Raw genomic sequence first — 26,554 nt, 5'->3', positions numbered from 1 at the left:
GCATTTTTTGTGGTGGCCTTGGCTCTGCCATTTTTTAATTTTCTCTTTAATTTCTTTTGTTTTATTTGCTTATTTGCTAACTTGCAAAACTTAGCAAATTGCAGAGGATCTCCCAGCCCTCAGGATGAGTTTTACTCGGAGCTGCAGTGAGCCAGCACATGGCAGGGTCACTGGCTGAGCGGCTGCTCGGAGGTGTAAATGAGGCTGGTGTGATGGACCTGCTGGGCTTCAGGTGGTCAGGGTCTGTGTCAGGGTGTGGAGATAGTGGGGTCATCCTGGGCAGCTTTGTGTGTGTATTAAGGGTTTAATTTACTACTTGTGATCTTGGGAGCTCTTGCGTGGTTGTGTTAACTGCTCATTTTAGTAGGAATTGTAGAAACTCAATCGGGAGTCTCCTTAACTTCAGCAGTCTGCACTACACCATTGACTTGAATGATGTTTTGAGTGTCTTCTCCTCTGTGTGAGTTTTGCTGCTGGTCCCCAGGCTCTCTGGGGCGTGTTAGTGCTTTTAACTCATTTGGCTGCAGAATAAGCCCAAAGTGTGCATGGGCAGGGTGCCCTACGCTGCCACAGGGGCACAGGGCGTCTCCAGTGCGGTTGGTGCTCCAGGACATCCCGGCAACTCCATCCTGAAAGGATGGATGAGCTCTCCCAGAACTTGCTGAGAGAGGATTTGGAAAGCACCTTGCTTCCCTGCAGCTCTGGAAATTGTGCACGGAGCCCCACAAGCCTCATCACTTGCCCAGGAGGGCAATGACAAAATTGCATGCACAAGTGTTATTTTGCTGTCTGTTTTCTCTCGAGCTAGCCTAGCTGAGAGGAGAACCTCTGCTGTGAACGCAGCAGAGCAAACGTACCTGCTGAGTAGCAGACCGAAATAAAACCGGAAAAACCCAAACATCGCACTGAGTCTGTGGCAGGTACTGCAGATGCTGTGCTTGTGAGAAGTCAACAAATCCATTAAATGGGAAACGGTCCCCGTGTGCTATCCCCGGGAAGAGGAGCATTCACTGCACCACCGCCCAGCGACCCTGGATCGTGCAGGAAGGAAATGGTTAAACGAGGAGAGGTTGTCGAGTTGGGTTAGCCATCAGATAGCTAATATTTTAGAGGTTTTTCAGAGCTAAGCTATAAAAAGGCTGTAGCAGTATTTCAACTCGCCCATTGTCTGCTGGAAGCCAGCCAGCGTTGCCATGCCGACGAGGAATTATTACTTGCTGCCAGAGGAGGAAAAGCTCATACTTTTGGCTTCAAAACAGGAGGGGTGGACTTATGTAATCCACTGTGTTTATAGGCTGAGACTGGCAGGAGCATTGAGAAATAATTACAGGCTTTCCATTTCATTTCCAGCTTGGTTTTAAGGCTGTGTGGCCTCTCTTTATTTATTTATTTTGAAGTTGAGAGGGTGGCTGCTAAAGATGCAGGAGATCGTGGAGGTGATGCGGGGATGCTGCTAGGTAAGTACCCCCCTCTTCCCTCCCCGGGCTGGCTGGGCTGCTTTTGTTTTGGTGGCGTTTTGTCTGGAGAGCTAAACTAGGCCACAGCAGAAAGAAGTTGCTTTGAAAAACTGGGACTTGGCCCAGCGACACAGAAACAGTGTTTAGTGCCGGAGGCTGAGAATACACTTTTGCGGTTGCCCGGAGGTGGCCAGCCGTTTGCCGACGGAGGTGAAGTGCGAGGTTTTGCGAGCCCCTGCTGCTTTCCGAGGTGATTTTATCCCTCCAGCCCTCGTTGGCTTGGAGCGTGGATTTTGGGAGGAAGGGAGCGACAAAGAAAAAGAGAAAAAGTTTTTTGGTTTTTTTTTTTTTTCTGAACGTCTTGGTCTCACACATTGCTCTGTCGACCGGAGAGGGATTTGTTGGTATGATCAAAGCAGTTTTGCTGATGTTTCGTGCTTTTGAGAGGTGAATTGCAAAGTTTAGCCTGTAATTAATGTGGGTTTGTTCATCCCGGGAACAGTCAGCAGATGATGCTGTAATTTGGGTTTGCCTGAAAAGCAGTGCTCGGGATGTTTTGACTTTGGTCAGGCCAGTGGGAGTTTGCAGCTGCTGTTTTTGTGCTGGCTGTTGCATAAAGGGAGTTATTGCTGGTAAACTCCGCTCGCAAAACTTTGAGGTCCGGTGATTTTGCTGGGTCTAAGGATCGTGGTCCTGTAGTCCTGGGGAGGATGCTTCTGGTGCGGTGGGAATCCCTTGCTGGGGAGAGATCGCGGGATCGTGCTTTGGCTGCTGCTGGGGGATGCTGCGGGTGGGACGCGAGGGCTGGAGCGGGGCAGCGTCGGTGCTGCCTGGGCTGGGGTGAGCTGTGCCTCACGTCTCCTTCAGTAAACCAGGGTAACGTTACCACTGTGACTTTTTAGATCTCTCTGACGTTGGCTGTAAAGCTCCTAAGAGCGGACGAAGTGTGGTTCTGGAGGGGCTATGAAGAATGCTTTGATAGGCTGCAAACTTGCTGTGGAGGTGAAAGGCATATAGCGGGTGCAGTGTGCTATGATTTTTTTTTTATATTTTTAAATTTATTTTTTTTACATTTTCCTTCATTGCACAGTGTCCTACTAGTGCATTCTCTGTCCGTGCTAATTTTACTGTTTGCTGTTGTTGTATGGTGTGTACAGGTTAAACATCCCTACTGCTGTGCCAGTCCGCTCTAGAGAGCGGCGTCCGGTGTTGGCCAACCTGCTTGACTTGGGATACTGCACTTCTCAGGGACAGTTACAGTCCTGTATGAACAGGTTGGGGCCCTAACTTGAAATATAGGGGCGCCTCAGTGGAACTGCTGTACCTGAGGGGTAGCCAAGTGCGCACTGCAGAAATAAACTGCTTTTTCCGCAGTTTCCCACAGTTGCTGTGTGTGTTCATTAGTTACGGGCGAAAACTTGGGAGAGCGGTGGCACGCTTCAAGTCGGGAAATGTCCCTTGAAACAGCAGGCTTGACTGGTGTTATCAGAGACGCATGGGTGTGTTATACAAAATAATTCAATAATTTAATGATCCATAATACTGCTCTAATTCCTACCACAGATGCTGTTGGACTCAACATGAGTTAGATTTGTTACTGCAAGGCGCTTTTTTTTTTCTTCCTCTGGGATTCATGCCAAGATGAACTGTATGTTCTGTTCTTAAGAGCTATGAGTAATGTATGTGTGAATCTATAACATAAGTAATAAGAGTATATAAAATGTGTGAGTATGCAGGATTCGTGTATCCTGCGTCTACAGAGTGCCGCACACATGCTATGTGTGTGTTCAGAAATAGGGTGCGATACATGTCTGGGCAAAATTAATGACATGCCTTGCAGTTACTGCTCACCACAGAGCCCGATCTGGTGGCCTGACCCCAGAGAACCGAAATCCCAGTCACCATACGGTTTGCCTATTTAATTGCCCTGTTGGAGGAGTTACAAATTAGGCAGAGTTGGAAGTCCCTCCCTGCGCTTACAGGGGAAGTCAACCCTTAATCAGGATGGGAGGAGATGCTTGCACCATAGCCAATGTTTCCTGAGTAGTCGGCGGAGCAGAGGGATGTCCAGGGGTGCTGGGGGGCTATGCCTTGGAGCAGGGGTGCGTGGGGTGCTGGGGTCCCACTCTGCACTGGCCCATGTAGATGCTGCTCCAGGAGCTGCTGTACAAGTGATGCACTCAAAGGCAGGACTGCTGCTTCCAATGGGATTTTATTTTTTTCTTTTTTAGATGAATAAAATGGGCTTTCTCTCATAATTTTTTTTTATGTGAAAAATGAGAAGGTGGCAAGTAGCCAATTCCCCCGCCTCCCTCTTCCCAGCTTCGATGAGGTCATTGCCTCTTAAAGTTTATACCACGCACTGTGAGACGCGGCTGGAGGAGCAAGAAGGCAACAAATGTCTCCTTTGAGGTGGTTGGGAGTGATGACCGCCAGCCTCTGAAATATTACCCAGCTCTAAGTGATGCCTAACAGGGCTTGTGAGTGGGGAGGGGGCCCGGTACAGCTGTCCGGGAAAACCTGGCAGGGATGCAGATCCAGGTGGGAGAGGAGCACCCTGGTCTCTGCCTGGTCCCTGTGATGCTCCAGGGGGGCAAGTGCAAGGTGGGACCTGGGATGTGCCAGATGCGGGTCCAGGGGGTGGTTGTGCTGCCCGGCGGGCTGCTGGGTGGAAGAAGCGTGCGTGCGAAGGGCTAGGCATATGCTTAGGCAAAATGCGATCGGCAGCAGTTCTGGCGCTCCTCAGCTCGCTCTTGCATCCATTTACTCTTCCTTGGGAATTTCCTCAGCGCTGTTTTTGCAGCAGGGTTGCAAAAGTTCACAACCCAATGAAGGATCTCTCCAAGACCTTTGTGTCCCTGGCCGAGTGGCTGCCTGGAGAAGTTGGGTTTTTTCCCTTGAACGCCGTGCCGAGCTGCTTGTGAATTCCTGAGCTATTGTTTTCTCCTTGTCTGTCCCCTCGCCATCCTGATTTCGCTTTCCTCCGGGATGGAAGCAGTACGGAAACAGGAGTGCCCAGACCATGAAGCATTCCTTGGGACTTTCCTAGAAGCTGCAGCCCGGGAGGATGGATTTTGAGGGCTGTGCGGATCTGCCCTCCTCCTCGCAGCCTCTGCTGGGGTGCTTGGGGACAGCAGCCTTGACTGTGTGTGGTTGTAAGGTGGGGCATTGGCCTGAAACAACTATTTCATAGGTGCCATAATAAATTAGTAACTGCAGTTTTGTAAGGGCATGTTTACTGCCTCGTGCCTTTGCTGTGGCTCTGATTTTGGCCAGAGTTTGTTGTGCCTTGCAGGGATGGTCAGGGAGATGATGCTTTATGCATCTCTAGTTTGTATTGTCTCACCGCCCCATTGCTGCTCTAGGGAGGTGCAATGGTCTGAGTCCGTTCTGCGTGATCCTGTCCTCAGAGCTGTTCCAAAACGATGTAAATCATCAGTGAATTTGTGCTGTAGTCCAGAAATCAAATATTTGCTGCGTCAGAAAAGAAGTAGTTGCTGGGTGGCAGAAGGTGTACAGATAGTAGAGAAAGAAAGCAAGAGAGATGGATACTCACTGTTTCTTTTTAAAATACCTTTATAAAACCCTTGGCAGCAAGCATTGCACTGGGTAGAAGCGTCAACTTGCTTTTGCAGGTTCATTCCTGCAGTGTACTCGTGCTGTAGGGTGCTGTACGCAGCCATCCCTCCCCTGTCAGCCCTGGGTTTCAGAGCTGGGCCGCTGCTTCCGCCACGGCTTATCCAAGGTGAATTGGGGAGGAAACTGTGAAAAGGTTAAGAAGTGGGAAGAGGACAGGAGGAGGCAGTTGAGGTGTCATCTGTGACCTTGGAGGTTTCCGAGCAGAGGACAAACATCCAGACTGGCAGATCAGCCAGCACCTGCAGTGCTTTGCGAGGACACTGAAGATCTAGGAGATGCTTCCACGTGCTGATGCAGGAACTAACATCTTTTTTTGAAATGAAAGCTAGCAGGTAGCTGCTCTATGTATAAATGAGTACCCGAGGGCCCTAAGTGCATCACTGTCAGCAGCCTAAAGCTTCCCCGCGTCGGCTTTGGTCTTGTGCAGGTAGATACAGCTCTGATCTTCCCTGGCACCAGGGGTGGATGTGAAGAAGTGCAGTTGGAAGTTAGTAAGGGAGGGGACTTGGGGGGTTGGTTGTCCGATGTGCTGCTCTGCTTTTAGGAACAAAATTGCTGTTCCGTCCCAGCTTGTCCATTCATATCATTTATGCATCCCGTTAATTGCAGCTGCTCTTGTGCTGCTGCACCCCAACAATATCTTCTGTTCACTTCTTTGTCTTTGTGCTTCTCCTTAGCAGCCTCGTTGATTTTTTTTTTTTCCTCCTGTCGACACGATACAATCGCTCCTTGTTAGCCTATCTTGCTCTTTCCTCTTTCAAGGAAGGGAAGGAACAGGGGAACCAGATCTGATAATTCCAGTGAGTAGAACTGTTCCCCTGAGCCCTTTATAAAGAAATAAAAAGGCTCTCCTTCTCTCTGCTTCTCTTTGAGTACAAGCACTTTACCCTCTTGGATTCCCTGCAGGCTCCTCATACTGCTAAAATTGAAACATCAAGATGTCTGAGGCAGCAGGAATTACCATCAGTGTTTTGACACCTGGAGGTACAATTTCTATTAGCTTTTATATAAAAACAACACCAGTTTTGCCAACAGAGTTCTCGTTAAATAATGCATGAAGACCCCGCTCCTGACAGTAGGTATTTTTCTTTCACTTTCCTGGACTCTTGGATAATGGCTTAATTTTTGTGACCATTGGGGAAAAAGATACGCGCACTTGCACACGGAAATATATATGCGGACACACACGTGCTTAACTCCTGGGCAGAGTGTCAATTATTCTATTGGCTAATTAACGTGGAGAGATGGGAAAAAGCAATTCAAGGTTGGTCTGTTGAGAAGGTTTGGATTGTTGTTTTATTTTTTTGGAAGCAGTGGAAGACTGTCTTCCTGAGACCTTTGATGGTACATAAGACTGCTTATATGTGATAGAAGAGAGACACTAGGAAGCTCTGCGTGCCCTCAAACGGAGATGAGCATGGGGTCATCAGAAACAAAAAATGGGTAGCTTGCATTTTTGCGTAGATGCTGCTTGGCGTCAAGCATATGCTCTGTGCTCGCTTTTGGGGGAAATGAAGCGAAACAGAAGGGCATAGCATGTGGATGTGACTGCTAATAGTGAGAATCAAAGTACAGTTTTGACATTTCTAACCTAATAAGTGGTGCTGCGTGTGAGAGCCTGCTTATTTTCCTTTTCACCATGAGATGCTTTGACAGAGAAGTAAAGTCCCATTTTGACATTTCTGTCATTTTAAATAAAGAGAAAGATTACAGTAAATTGGATTAAGTGAAAATCTTCTTCAGATGTTTGTGGTTTGGGCTGATTTATGGATAGATGTCATTTGAACGTCATTCTGCATTTTTTAAGCATCTGCTTGATGGTTGCTCTAATGCTGTTGCTGCAAATAGTCTATGCAGAGGAGGGAAAGCTGAACAAGAGGCAGCTACCCATGACAGATCTAATGCTGGTGTGTGGCGTGGGGACAGCAAAACACTGTCCTTCTCCTGTTCCCAGCTGCGTAGTGCCAGGTTCTGTAATGGGTGCTTGGTTCTCATTTGAGTTCCTGTCATTAAGCTTGCATTATCTTCTGCTTGGAGTCATTTAAGTAGGCTTTTTCTAAGTATTTTTCCCATCCTGGAGAGAGATGGTTCAGCATGCACATCCCTTATTGTGCACTTGGCAAACTTTGGGTTGCCTGTTCCCCTGTGACTAGCGAGGACACGCTTGGCTTTGCTCACGCAAAGTCTCGGTCTTGGCCGCCTTGTGCAGGGTCCTTCACTCCCAGTGAGTTTGTGTGTGTGACTCTTCCAGGAACCAAAATATTCTCATAAGCATGTGCTGGCTCACTAACGTAGCAACAGCACGTGAAAATACTTTGTCCGTGCGCTGATATTTCCAAAAGATAGTGCTGAAAGTCCTTATATTAAATTAACAGCATGAGACTTCTTAAATATATATGTCCTTCATGGCTTCCTCTGTCTAAGCTATTTAGAAGCTGCTGGTGCCATTTGGAAAGCTGCATAATCTCTTGTGGATGATGATGTAATCAGCACTGTAATCAAATCTGCCAATGATGTCATTGATGGAGTAGTCCACTGTTGCCTGGTGCAGTGTCTAGTGGGATGAGACTGAAGTCTTTGTGCAAATGGTCACGGTAAAGTGGGAAGTCTGCATCCTTAAATTGTGTTATTTGCATATATAGGTTTTAATTTCCAGCACAGTTCTGGAAAATACTTTGGATCCAGCCTCAAAAATACTAGACTTGGGTCTAGGCATAGAGGCTTACGGATTTCGGTTGTGGTCTCTTAAAGTTTATTTGAAAGTTTAATGTTTTGTACCTACACCGGGAGATGTAGGGTAGTTGTCTGCCAGTTTACCTCCTGGAGCTGCTCTGCTCTATGCCAAGTGAAGGCAGCGCTGGCCCAAGGGAGCGCTGGATATCTTACACTGTGTCTGTATCGGTTTTTACAGTCCTGGGGCAGGAACGTGCTGCCCGGGTGTAAGTTACAGGTACAAAGAAGTACCATCGGAAGCGGAGCACGTCAAATCCCAGTTTCTCAGTGTCAGTCGGCCGGTGATGCTTCGCATCTTCCCTCCCAGCTGAGCCCCGCTGGTTTGATTTGCAGCATCTCGACACTGCCTGGGTTTTCCCATGCTGTTGTGGTGTTTTGTTTTCTGCATCTGTGCTCCCCCTCGGTGGTTTGCGTTGCCCTTATGGTTAAAAGTTTTTGCGTTTTGCCGTGCAAGTGTTTTGTGCCTTGCTAGTGACTCAAAAGTGCAATTCTTAAAATATTTTCTATATTATTTTCCGTGATACAATTATTAGTGGAAGATCACACTACTAGAGAAGATAAATTTGTAATCCTGCTTAGTGGCTGATCTTATCCTAGCTGAGTAGCTCTTGTTGCATAAGGGACAGTGACCTGAAATCATCTTTTTAAACCAGTGGACAGGATGCCTTTCCCTTCTGCCCTTCACACACACGGGTGTGATACAGACTTTTGAAATAGTTTAAAGTTTAGTGGTTTTACTTTGAAATCTGACTAGCCCGGTAATTAACCTTTAGGTTGGTGTGCCAAAGAGAACAGCGGTGCTGCAGCGGTGGGTTATTTTAACCTGTCAGTCTACGCATTAAACAGACTTCCCTGCATCATTTGCAGCCTGGCTTGCTTTTCGGGAGTGCTAAGCAGTATTTACAAAGGTTACCTGGCACGAATGACAAGGAGGAGTGAGCGGACCCATCCCAGGGAGGTTTGAGAGAGGCTGGGGTGGGAGCTTCGAGGGGTGGCTCTGGCGCTGGGGAAGGGCTCTGCTCCGTCCCTCGGCATCACGCTCCCACCGCTGGATGCCAGCACAGAGGGCAGGTGGGGGAGCAGGAGGGGAAGAGCTGCTGTCATGAGCAGTGAAGAATTAAAAACATCTGCTCCAGCTGTGTGCCTCTGTGCTTATTGTTTTTGACTTCTCTCAGTAAAGCAAATGAGGAACTGGCGATGCATTTCTTGGCACAGGTCTTGTCTTGTTGGAGTTGAAGAGATGTTTCCCTTTCTGCTCAGTTGGCCCTTTCTCCTCCCACCCTCCCAGACACGTAGCAGCCCCAGGTTGAGCTCAGGTGAGACATCTGGTCTCTCCTCACTGTGGAGGATGGTAGGAGTGCACTTGATCACTTTTTTTTCCCCCTCCCCTGAGGAATGCTACATTAAATATCTTAGTGTTAAGAGCTCCATCTAAAGATGTCAGGCTCATTCTGTCACCTTGGCTGTCTGAGCTCCCTCTTGGAGGACAGAGCACAGGCTGCTCGTGTGTGCAACCAAAGAACAAGGATGGAAATTGCTGCTTCCAAGCATCGGCTCCTCTTTGGGTCAGTGGAGCAAACTCTCGGCTTCCCATCGTGGCTCAGACCTGGGGGTGTGGTTCCTTAAGTCCTGACTGTTTGGGGGGGCTAAGAGGGGTGTGTGACTGGTGCTGGATACAGCCTCAGGCTGCTCCGGAGCTTCCTCCAAGCTGAGCAAGCATCCAGGCAGACAGATGCCCTCTCACCTCTCCAAAAACTCGCCTGCAGTGGGATGTTCACAGCCCCCTGGAAGCTGCTGCTAACGCTCAGGTTTGCAACCTGCAGAGCGACAGAGCGAGGTTCACCAGCCACGCTCACAGCACCTGGGGAGCGTTATGCTGTGGGCAGCACTCTGGAAGACACGCTTCCTTCAGTTACCCAAGGTGATATCCTGGTGGCTGGCAGTGGGGAGGGAAGAGGAGGGTTTTTTCTCTCTGCTGTGGGTGAATCAGTGCTGTCTGTGATGGATTCTCAGTGCGACAGGCTCTAAATGGGAACTCTCTGGGGAAATTAGCCTGCAGCTTCTGATTTTATTAAATATTCTCCAGCATCATCCCAAAGGACCACTTTTTAATGTTCTGCAATGTTGCATCTGTATTTTTAACATCACCTACATGAAGTGTGACCACCTATAGCCTATATTTACATTAAAGTCTATGTACAAATAGTCAAGAAATGACAGGTAGCGTGTTCTGTTCCTCAAGTCTGTAACATAATGATGTCTTGTAGGTAGGTATGAGAACCTCAGCTGGAGATATCACAGATTATTATAAAATCTGATAGCTCACTTAGAGCTCTGACTTACAATGACTGATTTAGCCATTTATTAAAACACCTATTTAATGATTGATTAAGCCTTTATAAACTATTTGTAACTTTTAAAATGTGACCCAATGTATTGTAGCTCCATTAGCATCTAATAAAATACGCTGCGGACCTGTAATGCCTATTAGGTTGACAGAAGTTGTATTTTAGGCCTTAGATGTGTTGAAGTTTTAAGTACCTAGTTACAGATTATTCTAGGTGTGTTTTAAGGCACAGAAGTGCAACCCGCTCCCTTAAAGCGAGCTGTGGGGCTGATCTGGCGATGGCGTTTACCTTGCGGGTCTCCCGTCTGTTGGGATGGACCCTGTTTGCTTTGGCATTACTGGTCTGTGTAATCTGTCATCACCTGGTACCGGCATCGAGCGCCACGGTAAAATGATCTCTGCCTGCTCGTGACGATGGACGAGTCCGTCTTGTGCCTGCCTGAGAACAGAGCCCAGATCTGGGAACCAGCAAGTGATGCTCTTGCTTCTGCCTGGTGCCTCCCGGTGCTGTCCTTGGGAGCAGCTTTGACAGAGCTTTTGCCGATGCAGAGCAGAGCCCCAGTAATGCTGGTGACTATTAACACAGATCCCAGCTGACTTGGGATCCTGCTAGAGCAGGTGGGGTTCTGCTCTACAGCCCTGTCTGGTCTGTGCCGAGGGAGCTAAAAATTGCAAAGGGAGGAGAGGAAAGAGGGTTTGTTTGGGGCGCATGATGCCGAATTTGAATATAGTTAGAGGCTGGGGTGGAGGTGGGGAGAGGGGGAAGGCTGCTCTGAAGGAGAAGAGGTGCAGGCTAAGCTCTGCATCCTGTTTTGTGTCTAGAAGTGTGTTGTCTTCCTGGGTTTTCACAGAATCACAGAATGGTTTGGGTTGGAAGGGACCTTAAAGATCATCTAGTTCCACCCCCCTGCCATGGGCAGGGATACCTTCTGCTAGATCAGGTTGCTCAAAGCCCCAACCAACCTGGCTTTACCTTTATTTAACCAGGTACCAAAATCTAAAGGTAAATTCTGCATACAAAATTATAGGGGGCTTTTTTTTTCTAAATCTGCCTTCTTCATCCTTGTATAGAAGCATTTTTTCCATGAACTGCTCGACTTTCCACTTGCTCGAGCTGTACAGAGCTGGCTGCTGGGATGAGCTGTGTAATGGGATATCTGAATTACAGCAGGAAACCTGCTCCAGTTAAAGCAGACCTGAGTTAAAAGCAAATTCAGTCAAACCAGTACAAACTCCTGCATGGGGAAATTAAAACTGCTTTATGTCCGACCGATACCACTTTTGCTCAGGTCAGTAACTACTGCTGACGGATGCTTAAGTGAACAACGAGTAAGTAAAACATCTCAAGCGCTTTTCTCACTGGGCTGTAAGAAGTAGGCGAAGTTTTGGCAAGGAAAGGCTGTTGGTTTCGTGTACTAACTTTTAATCTGTCCCTGCTCCTGCCTAGCAAGTGACTTTCTGCTGCGCGTGGTTGAATGACCTGCCTCGATGAGTGACGGGCGTTCAAAGAGGTGATGCTGTGCTTTTCCTTGGGAGCCTGAGCTTGTGAGACTTGGTAATGTTGTGGCACGGCTGCCGATGTAAATGAGCACGTGGGAATTCACGGGATGTGGGAATGGTCTTGCCTTGTTAGTGGCTGATGTGAAAACAAAACTGGGAAGCCTCTTTCAGGCTCGGGCTGGGGAAGTGGAGAGGTGATTTTTGGGGGAAGGCTGCAGTTTATGTTTCTCTATCCATGTTGTCAAACAATTCAGTATTTATTTGCTTACCTCTAGCACCTGTCTACAATATTTATCTGTTTGTTTCAGGAGATTTCCCGCTAATTGGTGACAAGCTATGCCGTGGGAGATGGGGGAGAAGGGGTTGGCTCTGGTGGCCTGCACCTTGTTGTTTGGTTCCCAGCCAGCTGTTCTGCAGCTGTGAGACCGCAGGGACTTAAACTGGGAGGGGGGGCGGTTCCCAGAGCTCACCCCTACGCTGGGCAGGAGGTGAAGGCACCCTGCTGTCCTGCCGCCCCTCCGAGGGGACATGTTTGGGTGTTGGGTTCAAGTGCCAGGTGCTTCTTTGGGACACGGACATATGGCAGAGAAAGTGAAAGTTTATTTACCCTTCCTGACTGCTTAAATATTTCTTCTTGTTTTTTCTTTGTCTGGAAAGTTTATAACTTTCACCCAGGGCTCAGAAATAAACTGTGGTGGATGCTGACCAATTGCAAGGGGGGGGGAAGCAGCGAATTCCCCTTTGGGTAAGACTTTACCATTCAAGCCTTGACCTTGTTAAAACATGTTAACTCAATAAAAGCCTGAGTATTTAAAGACAAGTGACTTCTTCCTGCCTTGAGGGGCATAATTAAGCCATTCCACACCCCTTAAACCAGAGTTGTGGGAGGAGGGCTAAGGAGCTCCCTATCCTGCCTGCCTGAAGTCAGTGAGCAGCCTTCCACTGGGGTCATCTCCGTCCTGCACCCAGGAGCTGCGTGGAGCTGCTGCTGGAAGTGCTGGGACAGCCTGGCAGTGATTGCGTAGGAAACCCGCAATTTCCCAACTGTTGGGAGGATGACATTGCTCCTTTTGCAGGGCGAGCGCTTCTTGCATCGGTTGAAATTGTGGTCAAGTGTTCTGTATTAAAGCAGTCTGAATTTCCTGGGTAAAGCATGCAACAGAGCTTCGGGCGGGGGGGGAAGTGGGGACGGTTATGTTCATCCATAATAATTCCTGTACAGCCTAAAAATGGGAGAGTTATCCCTTTTCTCAGGGTTTTCTTGTTTAAACATCCCTTTTAACTTTGTAAAGTGCATTGTACTTCTGTATTAGTGTCCACAGGATGGATATTAATACAAATGGACATATTAATGTGTCCAAAAGCACCTTCACCCCTTAATCTACATAGGATTTTCAAGGGAAATACAGAAACTTGCTGTGTTTCCAGTTTGAAGCGGCATGTTTGTGCCTACTGAGCTGTCATCAGTACCCACTGGTGTGAATCCTTCTGGAATTGCATCTCAAAAGCTGAACAAATAAGGAATTCCCCATCCCAACCAAACCCCAGGAACATGCACGCACTAACCAGCTGCGCAGAGGAATAATCTCTGCTGCGACTGCTTTACACCAGGAGCGCTGTTATTGCCTCTTGGCTATGTAAAAAGCACCAGGCTTCATTTTTTTAATTTTTTTTTTTCCTGAACTCTTCAATTCTGTGCTATCTTCTCCCTGGGAGAAGTGTGTTTTCCAGGGTCTATGCTTGGCAGGAGGCTTGTGCTCCCTCCACCAGGAGGGTCTGCAAAGTTGCAGCATGAGTGGAGTCGTGTTTGTATGACTGACTGGGAGACATTACCAGCCACGCAGGACCAACACCGACAACCTGTCTGCTGTGGCAGAAGTTGGATGGGGTGTGAGGAGCAGGGGAAGGTTGCTTGGTTGGATTTGTGTTCCCTGCGTGGGCTCTGGGGGTTCGTAGGGCTCCCACGGGGCGGTGGGAAGGGCTGTGTCTGTCTCTGCCTCGGTACAGAGTCCTCACGGGCACCGGAGCTATTTCAACTGAGATCCACCATCCTTGGCTACTCCCGTTAAAACACCAGGGCTGTTAACTGCAGTTGTTTCATGAGCAGCTCAGCTGCCCAAGCAGAGGTGATGGAGATTTGGGGACAGTAATCCTCTTAGTTATCCCTGTGTAAGCTGTCCTGTGTCAACTTGATACCAAGGGAGACTCATCCCCTTAGAAGGGACAATTTCAGATGCCATGTCTTTTCTTGCTGTGGGTAACCAGAAGTCATCTTAATTTAAATGTGAGGCCTTCATCAAGATTATAACCTTAATGCATGAAGGTGCTGGGAAACATCCTTAGGTACCCACCAGATGGACTGCGGAAAGATTATTATGCTGTAATTTGTTTCTATAGCTCCACAAAAGCAGTATTTGACCCTGGGACTCGGCTATTCCCTCAGCTAGCATCCCTGGTGCTTTCGTCTAGACAAGTTTTGTCCAAATTAAATGACTCTGTTAGAGCTTCTGCTTGCCCACAAGAGGTACTTCCCAGTTGATGAAGATTGCTTTGTGTCAGACACTTCCCTCATGGTTTTCTTTTGTTTCTGCTGTGTGGCTGAAGGGTGAGGAACCATCTGAAACCTCAGCCCCAGGGTAGGTAGGTGTGGGGTGACGGGAGGGACCTGCTTGTGCCTGCACAGTGGCAGCAGTGAATTGGGCCTGTGAGTCATCTTAGGAACAGCTTGATGCTGGCAGCTGAAGTTTAGGGTTTGTTGGGGTTTTTTTAGTAGTTATAATTATTATTAATAAATAGCTGTGAGTTCAGCAATTGCAAAACAGGGCAGACTGAAATAGCATTTTGCTGGGAAACCAGGCAAAACTCTGCTCTCCCTCTGGTATGATGATATAAGGGAGATCAGAGGCTTCTGACCCCATCTTGCTGTTGCTCATTGCATCCCTGTGGAAGAGTGGACCTTTCAAGATGCGTCCTATCTCTGTAGCATGAATTTCAATCACCTTTCAAAGACTCCTTCAAACTAGTCCATAGGCTCCCAGAAGCCTGTAAATGACAGGCTGAAAACCATTGCTCCAAGCCCAGGAAAGGCAAATTACAAAGGGTATGACCAGGTTGTAGTTTGAGAACTGTCCTGATTAGAAAGCCAGGACTCCTGATCTGCTGGGGAACGACTGATGGCTTTGGGCAGCTTGTTGTCAGCAGGACTGAGCTTGGCAGGGAAGCACCGAAATCCCATTTACCCACTTGCGTGGGTTAGTTATTAAACACATCAGGAATCCCCATCTGCTTTGTAAGCCTGTCTGTAGAAACATAACCCAAAGCTTGGTTCCTGCAAAGTGCCATTTGCCTTTGAGTGAAGTTGGAGGGAGCTGGAGCTGTACAAGACCCCTTCTTTTTAGGGTGAGACTCCCCTGTGGATGCAGAAGGGATGAAGCCCCCCCTCTGCATTGCACTCGCTGCGTGCCAGGGCTCTTGCTGAAATGGGCTGTTGGTTTCTGTACAGGGGTACTTGAGAAGGGGATGGAGGAGGTGGAGGTGATGTTCTCCTGTCCCCCTTCCTTCCCTTGCTGCAAACCGTCCAGCGTTCTGCGAGGTGCTGCACGTTGTATGCAAATGTTGAAATTTTTTTGGTGCCTCTAGAGAGGCTTTGACTTTCTGTCTAGAAGCTATTAATTACCTAGACAAGAAAAACAGAACGTACCCAATTTATGGCTCCTACCGCTTAGACCTGTCTCTCCGGCTGATCTGCTGTGAACTAATGAGCAGCTCCTTCTGCTGGGCCACCAGCGAGCTTGAACTTCTCATCCGTTTTCCTGGGGAGAAATGAAAGGAGCAGCAATGCACAGGAACAAATGGTTGGAATTCGGTTATTAACCTGGGCTGAAAATTGACTCTATCTGCTAGTAATTACACGAGGGATGTTAGGAGAAAAGCCTAGTGGAGGGTTCAGAGCTGGTATTTGACAGGCAATCACAAGCAATAGAGTTAGCATGGCTTAAGTTCCCATCCTGCGTCCGAGGTGCAGCGATGTGCTGGGTAAGTATAGCGACTGCATTGCAAACCTGGAGTAAAACGGGTTAGTTGAAAACAGCTCTGCTCCCAAATGACTCCCTTCTTTAGTGATATTTTATGGCACAGCTGCATAGCATCTCATATATTTTTGAGTACCTTAGTTTACAGGTCATTTAATTTATTTGCAGGCTTTGTTTCGGTTCCCTAGGGTAATCTTGTTCCTTTGCACATGTCTTCCTATGGAGGCATTAAATTGTGCAGTTTGTCACAATAGTTCAGCTTTTATGCTGGCAGTCGGTGCTCTTCAAAGATCCTTGTGTGAAGTTTAGACTCCTGAATCATTAGAGGATCATGAAAGAAAAGGAATAATTTAGAAGGCGAAGATGTTTTGTCGTCTTTGAAATTGGGAACGTGCGAAAGGAGAAAATGTTTAGCAGTACAATCTGCCTCAAAGAACTTATCTTAGGAACTCCAGAAAATGAATTTCCCTTCTTTATTCAGGATGTAAATAATCGAAAATGTCACTCCTGAGCTGAGTAATTTGTTCAACAAAAGGATCTCGAGGAGATGACTCCCCTAGCTTTCATGAACGTGCCCAAGACATCAGAGGACCTGTCTCTGCAGCAATATGAACTGAAAGGTTTGAAAATCAAATGAGCAGCCTGTTCTGTGCAAAATATATAAATAAATCTTGCAGGTGCTTTGTAATCTCCCTTGCATTTTAAAAACCTTGTTTATCTGTATAGTCTGGGGTTTAGGTTAACTCGTGGGAGCTGCGAATGGGTGTAGTGCTGATGTGTTGTTACGGCGATGGTTGTTAATGTGCTGTTTAATGTACTGGGGAGCGTGGCTGAAGTAGTCGTACGGTTCCTATGTCGTTATTGCACGTTGGCAAGGAATTGCATTTTTTTTCGTTGATTGAAAGTTGCTTGTGTGTATATTAAACTGAGATTAGTACTGCCTAACAGTTACAATATTTAAGCCCATGTTTAATATAAGAGGGGGGCAGCTGAAGTGAAAAGATGTCGGATGGTGTGTGCGGGGAGGGGACCAGGGGTCGGGGACTGTGGGGAAGGAGCTTTGCCCTGGAACACGCTGTCTGCACTTGCTCTGTGGTTAAAATCGCCCTGGATCCCGGGTGGACGTGGCAGAACAGGACGAGCGTTGCAGCTTTTCAGGCTGCCAGGCAGGGGGTTGGGAAGGACAGGAGGAGGGTTTGCTTTGTGCCCTTGCACAGTCCCTCTTGCCCCAGCAGATGTGCCCTTTAGTTTCAACGTGTGCATTTCTGTATCTGGAGTTTTGGCCTGGGCTTCCATCAGAAAACGGGCATTTTCAGCTTTTTCTTCTATCCCTGGGGTTGTAACAGTCAATTCTGCTGGTTCACTTTTGCTGTCCTGCACTGGCTTTCTTACCTGTCTCCTTTTTGGCTGCCTAATCTGTGCTCTGGCACTTGACTGTCACTGCTTTCCTCTCTTCCTCAGCTCCACTGCCCTTTTTCCCTTTGCAGTCCCAGTGCCCGGCTGGTTTTGAGTTGTTTTTTGTGGGTTTTTTTTTTTTTTTAATTTTCTCTCCAGGCATTTCCATTTGTCTTAGCAGATCATCTTCAACAAAGACCTCGCATGGTCTAATTTGTTTTCTATTTCTAGCTTACACTTAAAATAACTCTTTTGTTTCATGAATGGCCTGTGCATGGATCCAAATCCCACCCACCCCCCTCTTTTTTTTTTTTTTTTTTTTTTGGTGTGTGGTTTCTTTTTCGCTGTTCCCTGTCAGTATCTTTAATTACTTGAAGTGTCCCTTTTGGGCATTTAGCCTGCAGCTGCCAGTCAGTAGCTGTGGGTTGCGTGTGGCCATGTGCGTGCCGGCTCTCTCCGCTTCCCAGCGGAGCGGCATGGGAATGGGTTTGCAGGGCCGTGGGTGCCCTGGCACCGGAGCAGCGATGTCGTTGCGTAACGAGAGCAACTCTGCCATTGCATCATCGCGTCCCTGCTGACAAGCTCGCTGTCCAGATGATCCGCGGGTCATCTGCGTGCTTTTGCAGTCTCAACTGCAAAACCCAGGAAATACTTTTTCAAGGAGGGGAAATTCCAACAATGGGAGTAGGGAAACTAAAGGCAAAGAGGCAGGATTTGAAAAGTAAAGGCTCAGGCCAGCCACGCTGATGCTGACCTGATCCTGGAGCCGTGGCCAGGCTGGCACTTGGTGTGTGGCTGGTGTATTTTAATAAGGCGGCGTCCCTGCAGCTGGGGAGCGACAGCCACGTGCTCCTGCAAAGAGAAATGGGTCAGTCTTGTTCATTTAAGCACATATGTGCCCCTCTGGGAGCCGTCACAAGGTCACTTGCAGCCTCTTTGCTGAGGGCCGGGAGGCACTTAAACCGTGTGAAATCCACTGCGAGTGCTCATCTGCCAAGGGCTGTCCGTGGCGGGGCAGGCGGCGCGCATCTCATCTGCCCCAAGCAACCGGATTACGCTGCTGAGAATTGGGGTCCGAACGAGGGCTGTTAGCGCCAGGAGCTGCAGCACACAGTTACCACACGCTTTCCTCTGCCAGAAGCATCAGGTCAGCGTCCTGTCGCTGCCGAGAGCAGCCTGTCTGGCAAACCTGCCCTTCGAAACACAACCGGGAGTGGGGCTGGCAAAATCCAACCCTCTGCCCTTGCTCCGCGCAGCTGCGGTGCCAAGATCTGTACACAAATGCTGGCGAAGGTTATCTGGGGGCAGAGCTAAACATGGGGCCCGTGCCCAAAATAGCTTGGAAAGATTGAAAAGGAGAAACGCAAGTGGCAAATCCTGCTTCGCTGCTTTGGGCAGTGATAGGAGCAGGGCAGAGAAGTCACCTTTCGTCACGGATCAGAACCGGTTCTGCGTGAAGCCGTGCCGCGGTGGGAGAGCTGAGGCAGCCTAGAGGTTTGTGGCAAGGAGACAGCAAACCAGGATGAGAGACTTCAGCTCCTGAGCTTCTGCCATCCCCTCCGTGGCCTTAGGGACCCGTTGTACCTTCTTACAAGGGTAACATCGTGCCCTGGGCAGCTTCGTCGTGGTGCTGCAAGGCCCCTTCTTCCCCCAGATCTGCTGCTGTAATTGCTTGTGCATCCGCACTGTCAGTCAGGGTAGGAAATTAATCTGGTTCGAAAGGCATCTGGCCAGAAGAGCCGAGGGAGGAGGGCTGCTGCCGACAGGCAGACCTCTGAGCCAGCTGCGGAACAGGGCAAGAGCTGCTTCGGGTACCGCTGTTTGGGACGCACCTGAGGAACCAGGGGTCTGGCCGTGACGTGCAGGACGCTGCCAGCCCAGCTTTGCCTTTGTACTCTTCCAAAGCAAGAAAAATGCTTTAAGATCAGACGCAGGTACGAGCCTTGACCCCTGGGGGGTCCATGCCACGGAGCTCAGGATGGGTCTGATCTTTCCTGTTGACCCTATGCTGCTACTTTTAATTTAAAACCTCTGTACCCCACTGTGATTGAAAGCTACTGTGGGCTGCAGACAAACATTGTTGTCTTTGTTATTCTGAATAGAGCCCTAAATTTATGGCAGACGGCCGGCTTTCCTATTGAAAGAGCTTAATAGATACAGTACATACAAATATTTGTGTATAATGTCAACTGGCTTCCAAGAAAATTTCATGCACATATTGATTAGACAAATCCATTACCGTTACATTGTGGTGCATTTCTTAGCAACCTCTCTCTACGCATTTTCATCACATTTTAATTATTTTTTGCTTCCGCTAGTCCTTTAGAGCTAAGCGTGGGTAAATCTCTAACTGCTTTTTCGGTCTGGTTTTGATCTGGAGCTGCATGGCACGTCAGTGCCGTTACCGGCCCTGGGACGGCTGCCGACAAGGGAATGTGCTTTTCTGCTGCCCGCAAGTCTGCGCTGGGGTTTTTTAAGTATGATGGGTTGGTTGGTTTCTTGGAGGTGAATGTTATAGCTCAGTAATAATTAAAACATTATAAACAAAGGTCTCCTCAACTTTTATTTCAAAATATAAGAGTTGCCTAGAGGATATATACCTTTTTTCCTCTTTGTTTGAGGAGGTAAATCACCATGTATCTAGCATTTGAGTGGCATTTTTTCCAAAAACTTGCATCATTTAATGTTTGTAATTAAACATTAGTTTTGTTGTCAATATTTTTCATTTAAATGTGCCCTGGTGAGTGCTAGCAGCATTTTGCTTGTTTGTCTTGTCTGCATAGTATGGTGGTACTAGTCGGTTTTTAATAAGGTCTTTTGTAGTCATTTTGTGGGCTACCTCCTAACGTCTTCTGTAGACCATCCATGGTCCGTAGACCACAAGTTGAGTAACATTACTCTGGACTTAAGAAACAAAATATTCTGTTAATCTTATTTCAGCATGTTCTTGCTTCAAAAACAAACTACTTTTTTTTTTTTTTTTTAAACTTGAGCAGTATGTTTTCATCAGGATCTTTAAAACACTTATGAGGATGGATAAACCAGTATTTTCTGAGCTGGGAGTGTCTTGTTCTCACCTTTCGGACAGATGAACTAAGGCATGGGGCAATTGCGGCAACTTGCCCACATTTATACGTTGTCAGCAGCAAGCCAGGGACCTTACCTGGGAGTCCTGCTGTCCATGAGGAGCATGGAGCCGACTGGGAGAGCTGGCTCTAACTTTGCAGAGCAACAAGTGTGTTGAACGATGTTAATTAAACTTTTGCAACTCAATTGAATTGCAAAGCCTGATTTTAGACCTGCAGGTTTTTTGTCTGGTTCTGGCTGTACGCTTTTGTGCCGTCAGGAGCTGGGCTGAAGGACCGGCTCAGAAACGCATGGCCCTGTGTGCATTGGTGTTGACTGTGAACCTGTAGATCACTGCGGGATGTCGTGAGCTTGTCTGTGCCCACCTTTTGGGCTGGACACAAGTCTGCTTGGCCCGGTGCTGTTCACCCCATTAGCACGGGCTGTGCCCGAGCTGGCGTATGCTGCTGGGAGCTGGCAGGAGCTTGGGCAGCCGGGCGTGCGGGCAGAGCTCCTCTCCGTGCAGGCAAGCCTGCAGCAACTTGCAGCGGCTTGCAGAGTGCTTTCACGGTGTAAATTAGGGAGAACAGGTGATGGGGAAATGAGTTTAGACAGCAAATGGCATATGAAGCGGAGAAACAGAGGAGCAGGGTGGTGGTGGTTTGCTGCGTGGAGGTTGGCAGCAGGGAGGGAGGTGGAGTTTTTGACGGCTTTGGCAGTGGGGCAGGATCCTGGGAGTCTCCCAAATGGGTGGAAATAAATGGGTGCAGGAGTCTCCATGGGCTCTTGCCTCCTCTGCAGGTCCGTGCTGTAGCTCTGTTGCTGGGTTTGCCGGTAACCTCCAGCTTCCCTCTGTTCCTAATCAGAGGCTGTAAATCTCCTCGTACCTAGCGCTGTAATGGCTAACGCAGGTCTGTGGATAAAACAGTCTCTGATGGAGACTCCAACTGGGGGGGGGAAATACTTTTCCTGTGAGACAATGTCTGTTCCTCATCAAAATCAGTTGAGAAAAGTAGGAACCAAACAATTCGATCCTAAAGATTTGAAGAGCCTGGCTGCACTATTACACTTTTATTTCCATTAATCTGCCCCTATTGTTTGTGTTTTTCTCTTAAAGATAATTAATTAAGGGTCACTGAGGAGGAGGCACCCCAGTATCTTTTGCTGGGGATAGCTGGCCAAGCAGCATCCCAGCTGCACCCAGCTATGAACCGGCACCAGTACGGCCCCAGCAAGACGTTCCGCTCCCAGTTTGTTCCCCAGCGGGAGCACCCAGAGCCCCGCTGCCAGCTGGCTGTGGACCCTCCTCCCCAGAGCGGGGCTGGGCTGGGCACGCTGCAGCAGCCCCTTGCTCTCCACGTGGAACGTAAAAATGGAATCCAAAGCGATGGCATCCGCGGAGCTGCCCCAGTGCTTTGGTGACCTCATTTGGCTCCAGCCCCACCAGTCCAGCTGCGGTGGAGAGCGTCCAGGGCCTTAGACTTGTGCTGAGATCTTGCTGGCGACCTGCTGCTCCGTGATTTGCAGATGTGGAAATGCACGGGCAGTGCTTTGCCTGCTTGCAAGCACGTGATTTTTTTTACTCTTGGCTTTCCAGGGCTTCTTGTTGAGGCAGAGGTAGTTTGCTGCCCTTGGTAGGGAAAAACCTTTTGTGGTCCTGCTAGAGGCACAGCTCGCAGGCGGTCTGCTTTGGGGCAGGACAGTTTTGTTGGCCCCTTTAATTTTACCCCGTATAAACTCTAGTAGAGAGTTAACTTTTTTTCTGGTTGCGCAGACAGAAGCAAAAAGCGTTTAATCTGGTTTAAAGCTTGACACCGCATGGCTTTGCACATGGTGCTGAGTTTTAAAGCTGAACTTCTGATCTGAAGAGTTTAAAAAAAGAAAAAATCATCCCGTTACTTTTACTGTAGACAGCTGCTGTGACCATGGTCTGGTCCACCTGCTGAGCTTCCAGGGAAGCAGTTGGCTTGCTGAAAGCTGCCAAAGGCTCTGGGCTCCCCCAGCTTGGAGTATGTGTATGTATGTGTGTGTGTATATATATAGATATTTACATGTGCTAATTAACTCTTAGGTGGCTGCAAGCCAAGATGTCCAAGTTTGAGGTACTTTCCTAATAACAGATTCAAAGTTCAGTAGATCCCAGCGAGCTTTGGGAGCCCTCGCGAGCATCGTGCACGCGTCCTTGGCAGTTGGAGGGAGGGTTTGCCCCTGTAGAAGCACACGTGGGCGCAGGAGAGCTGGGAGGGTGGTGGTGGGGTGTCCCTGGAGGGTGAGCGGAGGGGAACGGATGTCGAACCACGTGCTCCTGGCACGGCCCCCAGTTTGGGTGGGAATCGGCAATTGAAATCGCATCCAGTCGGAAGCGTGAGGGGAAGTGGGGTAGTCATACTGGAAGTATAAATACGTGCCGGCTGCCTTCTGGGTGCCTCTGAATTCCCCCGTGTGCGCAGGGGCTTTCCTGCCCCGGGGGTGGCTTGCACCGAGCACGCTGAGCTCCTGTCTGGGGAGGCTGTCCCCGTCTGGGATGGGGGTCGGGCTGTTCCCGGGCCACCGGTGCTTCCTGGGACCAGGGTGGCAGGTAAGGTGTCCCGGGGCTCGGCAGGGATGTGTGGGTGCAGGGCCGGGGGGAATCCCAGCTCCTGTGCAGGGAGCGAGCCGAAAGCAGGAGAGGACCTGGGTGTCCCTCCTCCCCCTGCCCTGAGAGCCAGACCTTGCTGTGTGTTTTCCCATACGTAACTTGGAAAAAACCCTTTTACCAGAGAGGCTCGGCTGACCCTTGGCAGCAGCATGGAGATACCTCTTTGTGTCCGTCATCCTTAGGCCTTCGTGGAAATTTGCTGAAAAATAGTATTTTTGTAAAACTTGGCCCCTTTGTAAGGGGGCCTCCTTAGGCTGCTTTCCTCCTGCCGTTGTTGCGCTGCTTGTCGTACCCAGCCTGCCGGGGACCGTTGCCTTGGTTTGATTTTTATTTCTGGCTGGTGAGCAGTGCGTGGATGCTGACAAACCAGTGAGGCGTTCCTGTGCCTGCCTACAGCAGATAGCAAGTGGTTTATCAGCACGGACTGATCTGCGGTCTCATAGGAGGGGGGGGAAAAAAATTTAAAAAAAGGAAGTTTTTATTATTTTTTTTTTTCCCTCCCCCCCTTTCCCATCCCCTTTTTGGTTTTTGTACACACCAACTGCTGTTTCAGTTGAAATTGCGTTGGCTCAGGCTGGCTGTGCTCCCCATGCAGCAGAGAGCATGGGAATGTGGGGAGAGGCTGCTGGGGGGGCTCACGGCGCTGGAAGCCACCTCTGCTGCTCCCAGTCTGCTGGTGAAAGGGTTTGATATCGCAAAAAAAGCTTGCACAAATCTATACGCAACGTGTACCTCTGCCGGGGAGGAGGTGTGCGGGTGTGCTCAGCGTTGCGTGGGATGGAGAACAGGTCCTGGGGAGGGGGAGCTGGGAGCTGCGGCTCTCCCTGCTCAGGATCGGTCCTGGCAGCATCCTCGGAGCCCGGGCTGCAGTGGGAATTCATGCTTTGTATAACTAACCATTAATATGAGAATAATAGTTAATGCACCTTGAACTGGGAGCGATGAAGGACAGCATTTAGATGTTTGTTACTTTTCCATTGAAATCCAGACAAAAAGGAGGAGCCTTAAAATCCTCTCCAAAAAACCTACATGAAGAATCTATAAAAATCAGCAATTTGTAAATCTCCCCTTGGGGCTGAGGGGAGTCCTCCCACTCTGTTGATTTTCCTGATTTTGTTACAGCTGGGAAAGGAATTGCAACACGTGGTAAAGCAGGTGTCAGGGGTGTTGGTGAAAGTACCCTCAGGGCCACGGTGTCTTCTCTGGCTCTTGGTCCTGATCAGAAAGGCTGATCTAATATTTACATGTCATTGGAGGCGTGTGACGTGCTTTAGTCCTGGATTTTAATGTAACCTGTCGATGGAGATGGCTGCTGGGGAGGTCGGTCCCTCCTGGCATAGATCAGGGCTTACCTGAGACGGCTGCAGAAACAGCCAGAGCTCGGAAAGGAAGGCACTGGAAGAAGCACGTGCAGATGTGTGAGAGCGTGGATGGGGAAAGGGGTGGGCAGCGGAGGGACCTTGTGCCTTTGGTGACCTCATGTTGAAGTGCCAAAACTCTAGTGTGTGTATTTTGGAAACTAAGTCGCCACCCAAAACAATACCCATCTCCAAGAGGACTGGAGATGTAGATCCACAGGTCTGGAATAAATAGCTGGCATTTTGCAGGCCTGGTCCTGCTGGTGCTGGGGGAAGGCCTTCTGGGGCAGTCGGTTGGGATGGATTTGGGACAATCTCGATTTGGTCTTCCCTGTGACAGCAAAACCTTGGCAGCGGTGTTTGCCAAGTGGAAAACGGGGCTGCTGGAGAATTGCAAGGGCAGTCGGGTTTGGTGATCACGCAGGGCTTGATGTTCAGTAGTCTTGTGGGACCGTGGTTGACTGAACTTTAACCTTCTGCTTTCCCATTTGCTTTCAGTTGTTGCGTGAAGTGGAAAGCACACACACGATGAAGAGGAGCTCTTGGCTCTCCTAATCCTTTGCCGGTGATTTGGAAGCAGTGACCGCCGTGCCTGCTCTTTCGCCATGTCTGGATCTACGCAGCCCGTGACGCAGAGCTGGCGTGCCGCCGAGCCGCGCTACCCTCCGCACGCCATGTCCTATCCGGTTCAGATTGCTCGACCACATGCGGTAAGGCAAGAGATTTTCCTTCCCTACCCACTCGCAGGGTAGGAGCTGTGTGGTGTGTCCCTATTGCTGGGGCAGTGGTTCAGCTGCGCTGGCCTCGGATGTGGCTGTTACAGAGAAATCAGACCGTTTCCGTGCCTGTGGTACAGGATTTCATCGTTCCTCTCTTGTGGGATCCTCTTTTGTTTCTCCATACAGTGCTTTCAGCAGTTCTCTCCCTTTCCAGCCTCTTCCCAGCACCTGCTGTGGCGGTGTCTTGGGCTCTGGCTCATCGTTTATGAGTGCAGTTCGTTCGTTTGTCTTCCCAGCGAGAGCATCCTCGGTTGGATGCAGCAACCAGCTTGGGGGGGATAGGGGAAGGGTGGTTGACCACCTGAGCAGAGCAAGAGCATGTGGCCTCCAGCCCTCTTCAGCTTGGCCTTCCCTTGGTGTTGAATCAAGAGGAGACGATCATCTTCTCCTGCATGTGGGCTTCCTGCTTCCCAGCGAGCCCGCTCCTTGGTCTTCACACCCACGGGAGAGCTCTCTGGAGTCCCAGGCAGACTGCCGGGGGTGAACCTGCTGCCTGCCCTTCGGCCAGGAGACCTGCCCCTCTGTATGGCGTTTCTGGCTGCTGGTGGCACTCCTGGGGAGCGAGAAGAAAACTGAGCTGCTGATTTTTTTCCATTTTATGGTTTCCCCACTTTTCCACCCCTCTCTTATGTTTGACCTGTAGTCTTGTCTCTTCTTGGATCAAGGCATAAGCCAGTGATGATTTTTTTTGTTGGCTGTGCCTTGTTGAATGCAGTGGAGCTTGCACAGGTTCATTCACTGATCCAGCCTCTCCCTTCTGCGTCGCATCACTCACGTCTGCTTGCTCATCCTGGATGGTTGAATGTTTTAAGTCCTTAACGAAAAAAACTCTCCTTAGTGGAACAGCTTTAGTCAGCTCAAGCTGCTTAAATGAATCTTATTAGGTGCTGGAGTGTGGCACACGCTGGTTAGGCTGCTCTTTGGAGCTGCTTCTTGGTGGGTTACAGCGAGGCGGCTGCAGCCGGGAAGGTGCTTGTGGCAGGAGGTAGCGAGGAGCCCTTGTCTCGGGGTTACGTGTCTGACAGTGGCGGCTATTGAATGGTAAAACTCCTGCTGTGAAGATTTTAGGGTTTGACTTGAAAGCCTGGAAATCCATGAAGTGTCAATGAAGGAGTGAAATTCCCTTGTCTGCCCTCTTTGTTGGGCTTCAGCGGAGCGGCGTGGGGAGCAGAGCCGGAGTTTGGAAAGGCTTTGAAATAGAAATGTTAAGGAAGGCACAGGATGAGCTTTTGGCTGCGTTAGCTGGCTCATCTAGATCACTCGGGGCCTGCGTGCTTCTGCACAAAGAAGCTTTTCATCCAGGGTATGAGACATGCTGACCTGGTTCAATTTATGGGAGTTTTGCTTCCATCAGTGCGAACGTATTTATTTGGGAGGTGGGACAGAAAGAGAGCATTTTTCTCAAAAAGAAAATCCCAGTTCTCCTTTTATCAGAAACCTGAGCAGGAGGGAGGAAGATGTGACCAGGTGAGCAAGATCTGCAGTTGTTGCAAAGTCATGATTTAAAAACAAACCAAGGAAACCTCAATACCCAATGTGGAGACGGATTTTAGAAGAGTGCAGAAGGCTCCTAGCCTTGGGGTGTTGAGTCCTTGTCTCCTGCAAACCCCA

The 26,554-nt window shown here is 49.1% G+C and overlaps 1 protein-coding gene across 1 annotated transcript in view; it reads left to right on the top strand.

The window, feature by feature from the left end:
• The window catches only part of NCOR2 (nuclear receptor corepressor 2), a 253,337-nt gene that overhangs the window by 50,484 nt on the left and 176,299 nt on the right, over positions 1–26,554 (top strand). Inside the window, exon 2 of the mRNA XM_075769454.1 lies at positions 24,663–24,874. Coding sequence (XP_075625569.1) covers positions 24,770–24,874 — 105 coding nt within the window. The 5' untranslated portion in view covers positions 24,663–24,769. The remainder of the gene's footprint in view (positions 1–24,662; positions 24,875–26,554) is intronic.

The sequence above is a fragment of the Balearica regulorum genome, chromosome 17 (assembly GCF_011004875.1).
Source record: "Balearica regulorum gibbericeps isolate bBalReg1 chromosome 17, bBalReg1.pri, whole genome shotgun sequence".
Classification (NCBI taxonomy): domain Eukaryota; kingdom Metazoa; phylum Chordata; class Aves; order Gruiformes; family Gruidae; genus Balearica; species Balearica regulorum.
This window is presented reverse-complemented; position numbering and strand designations above follow the sequence as displayed.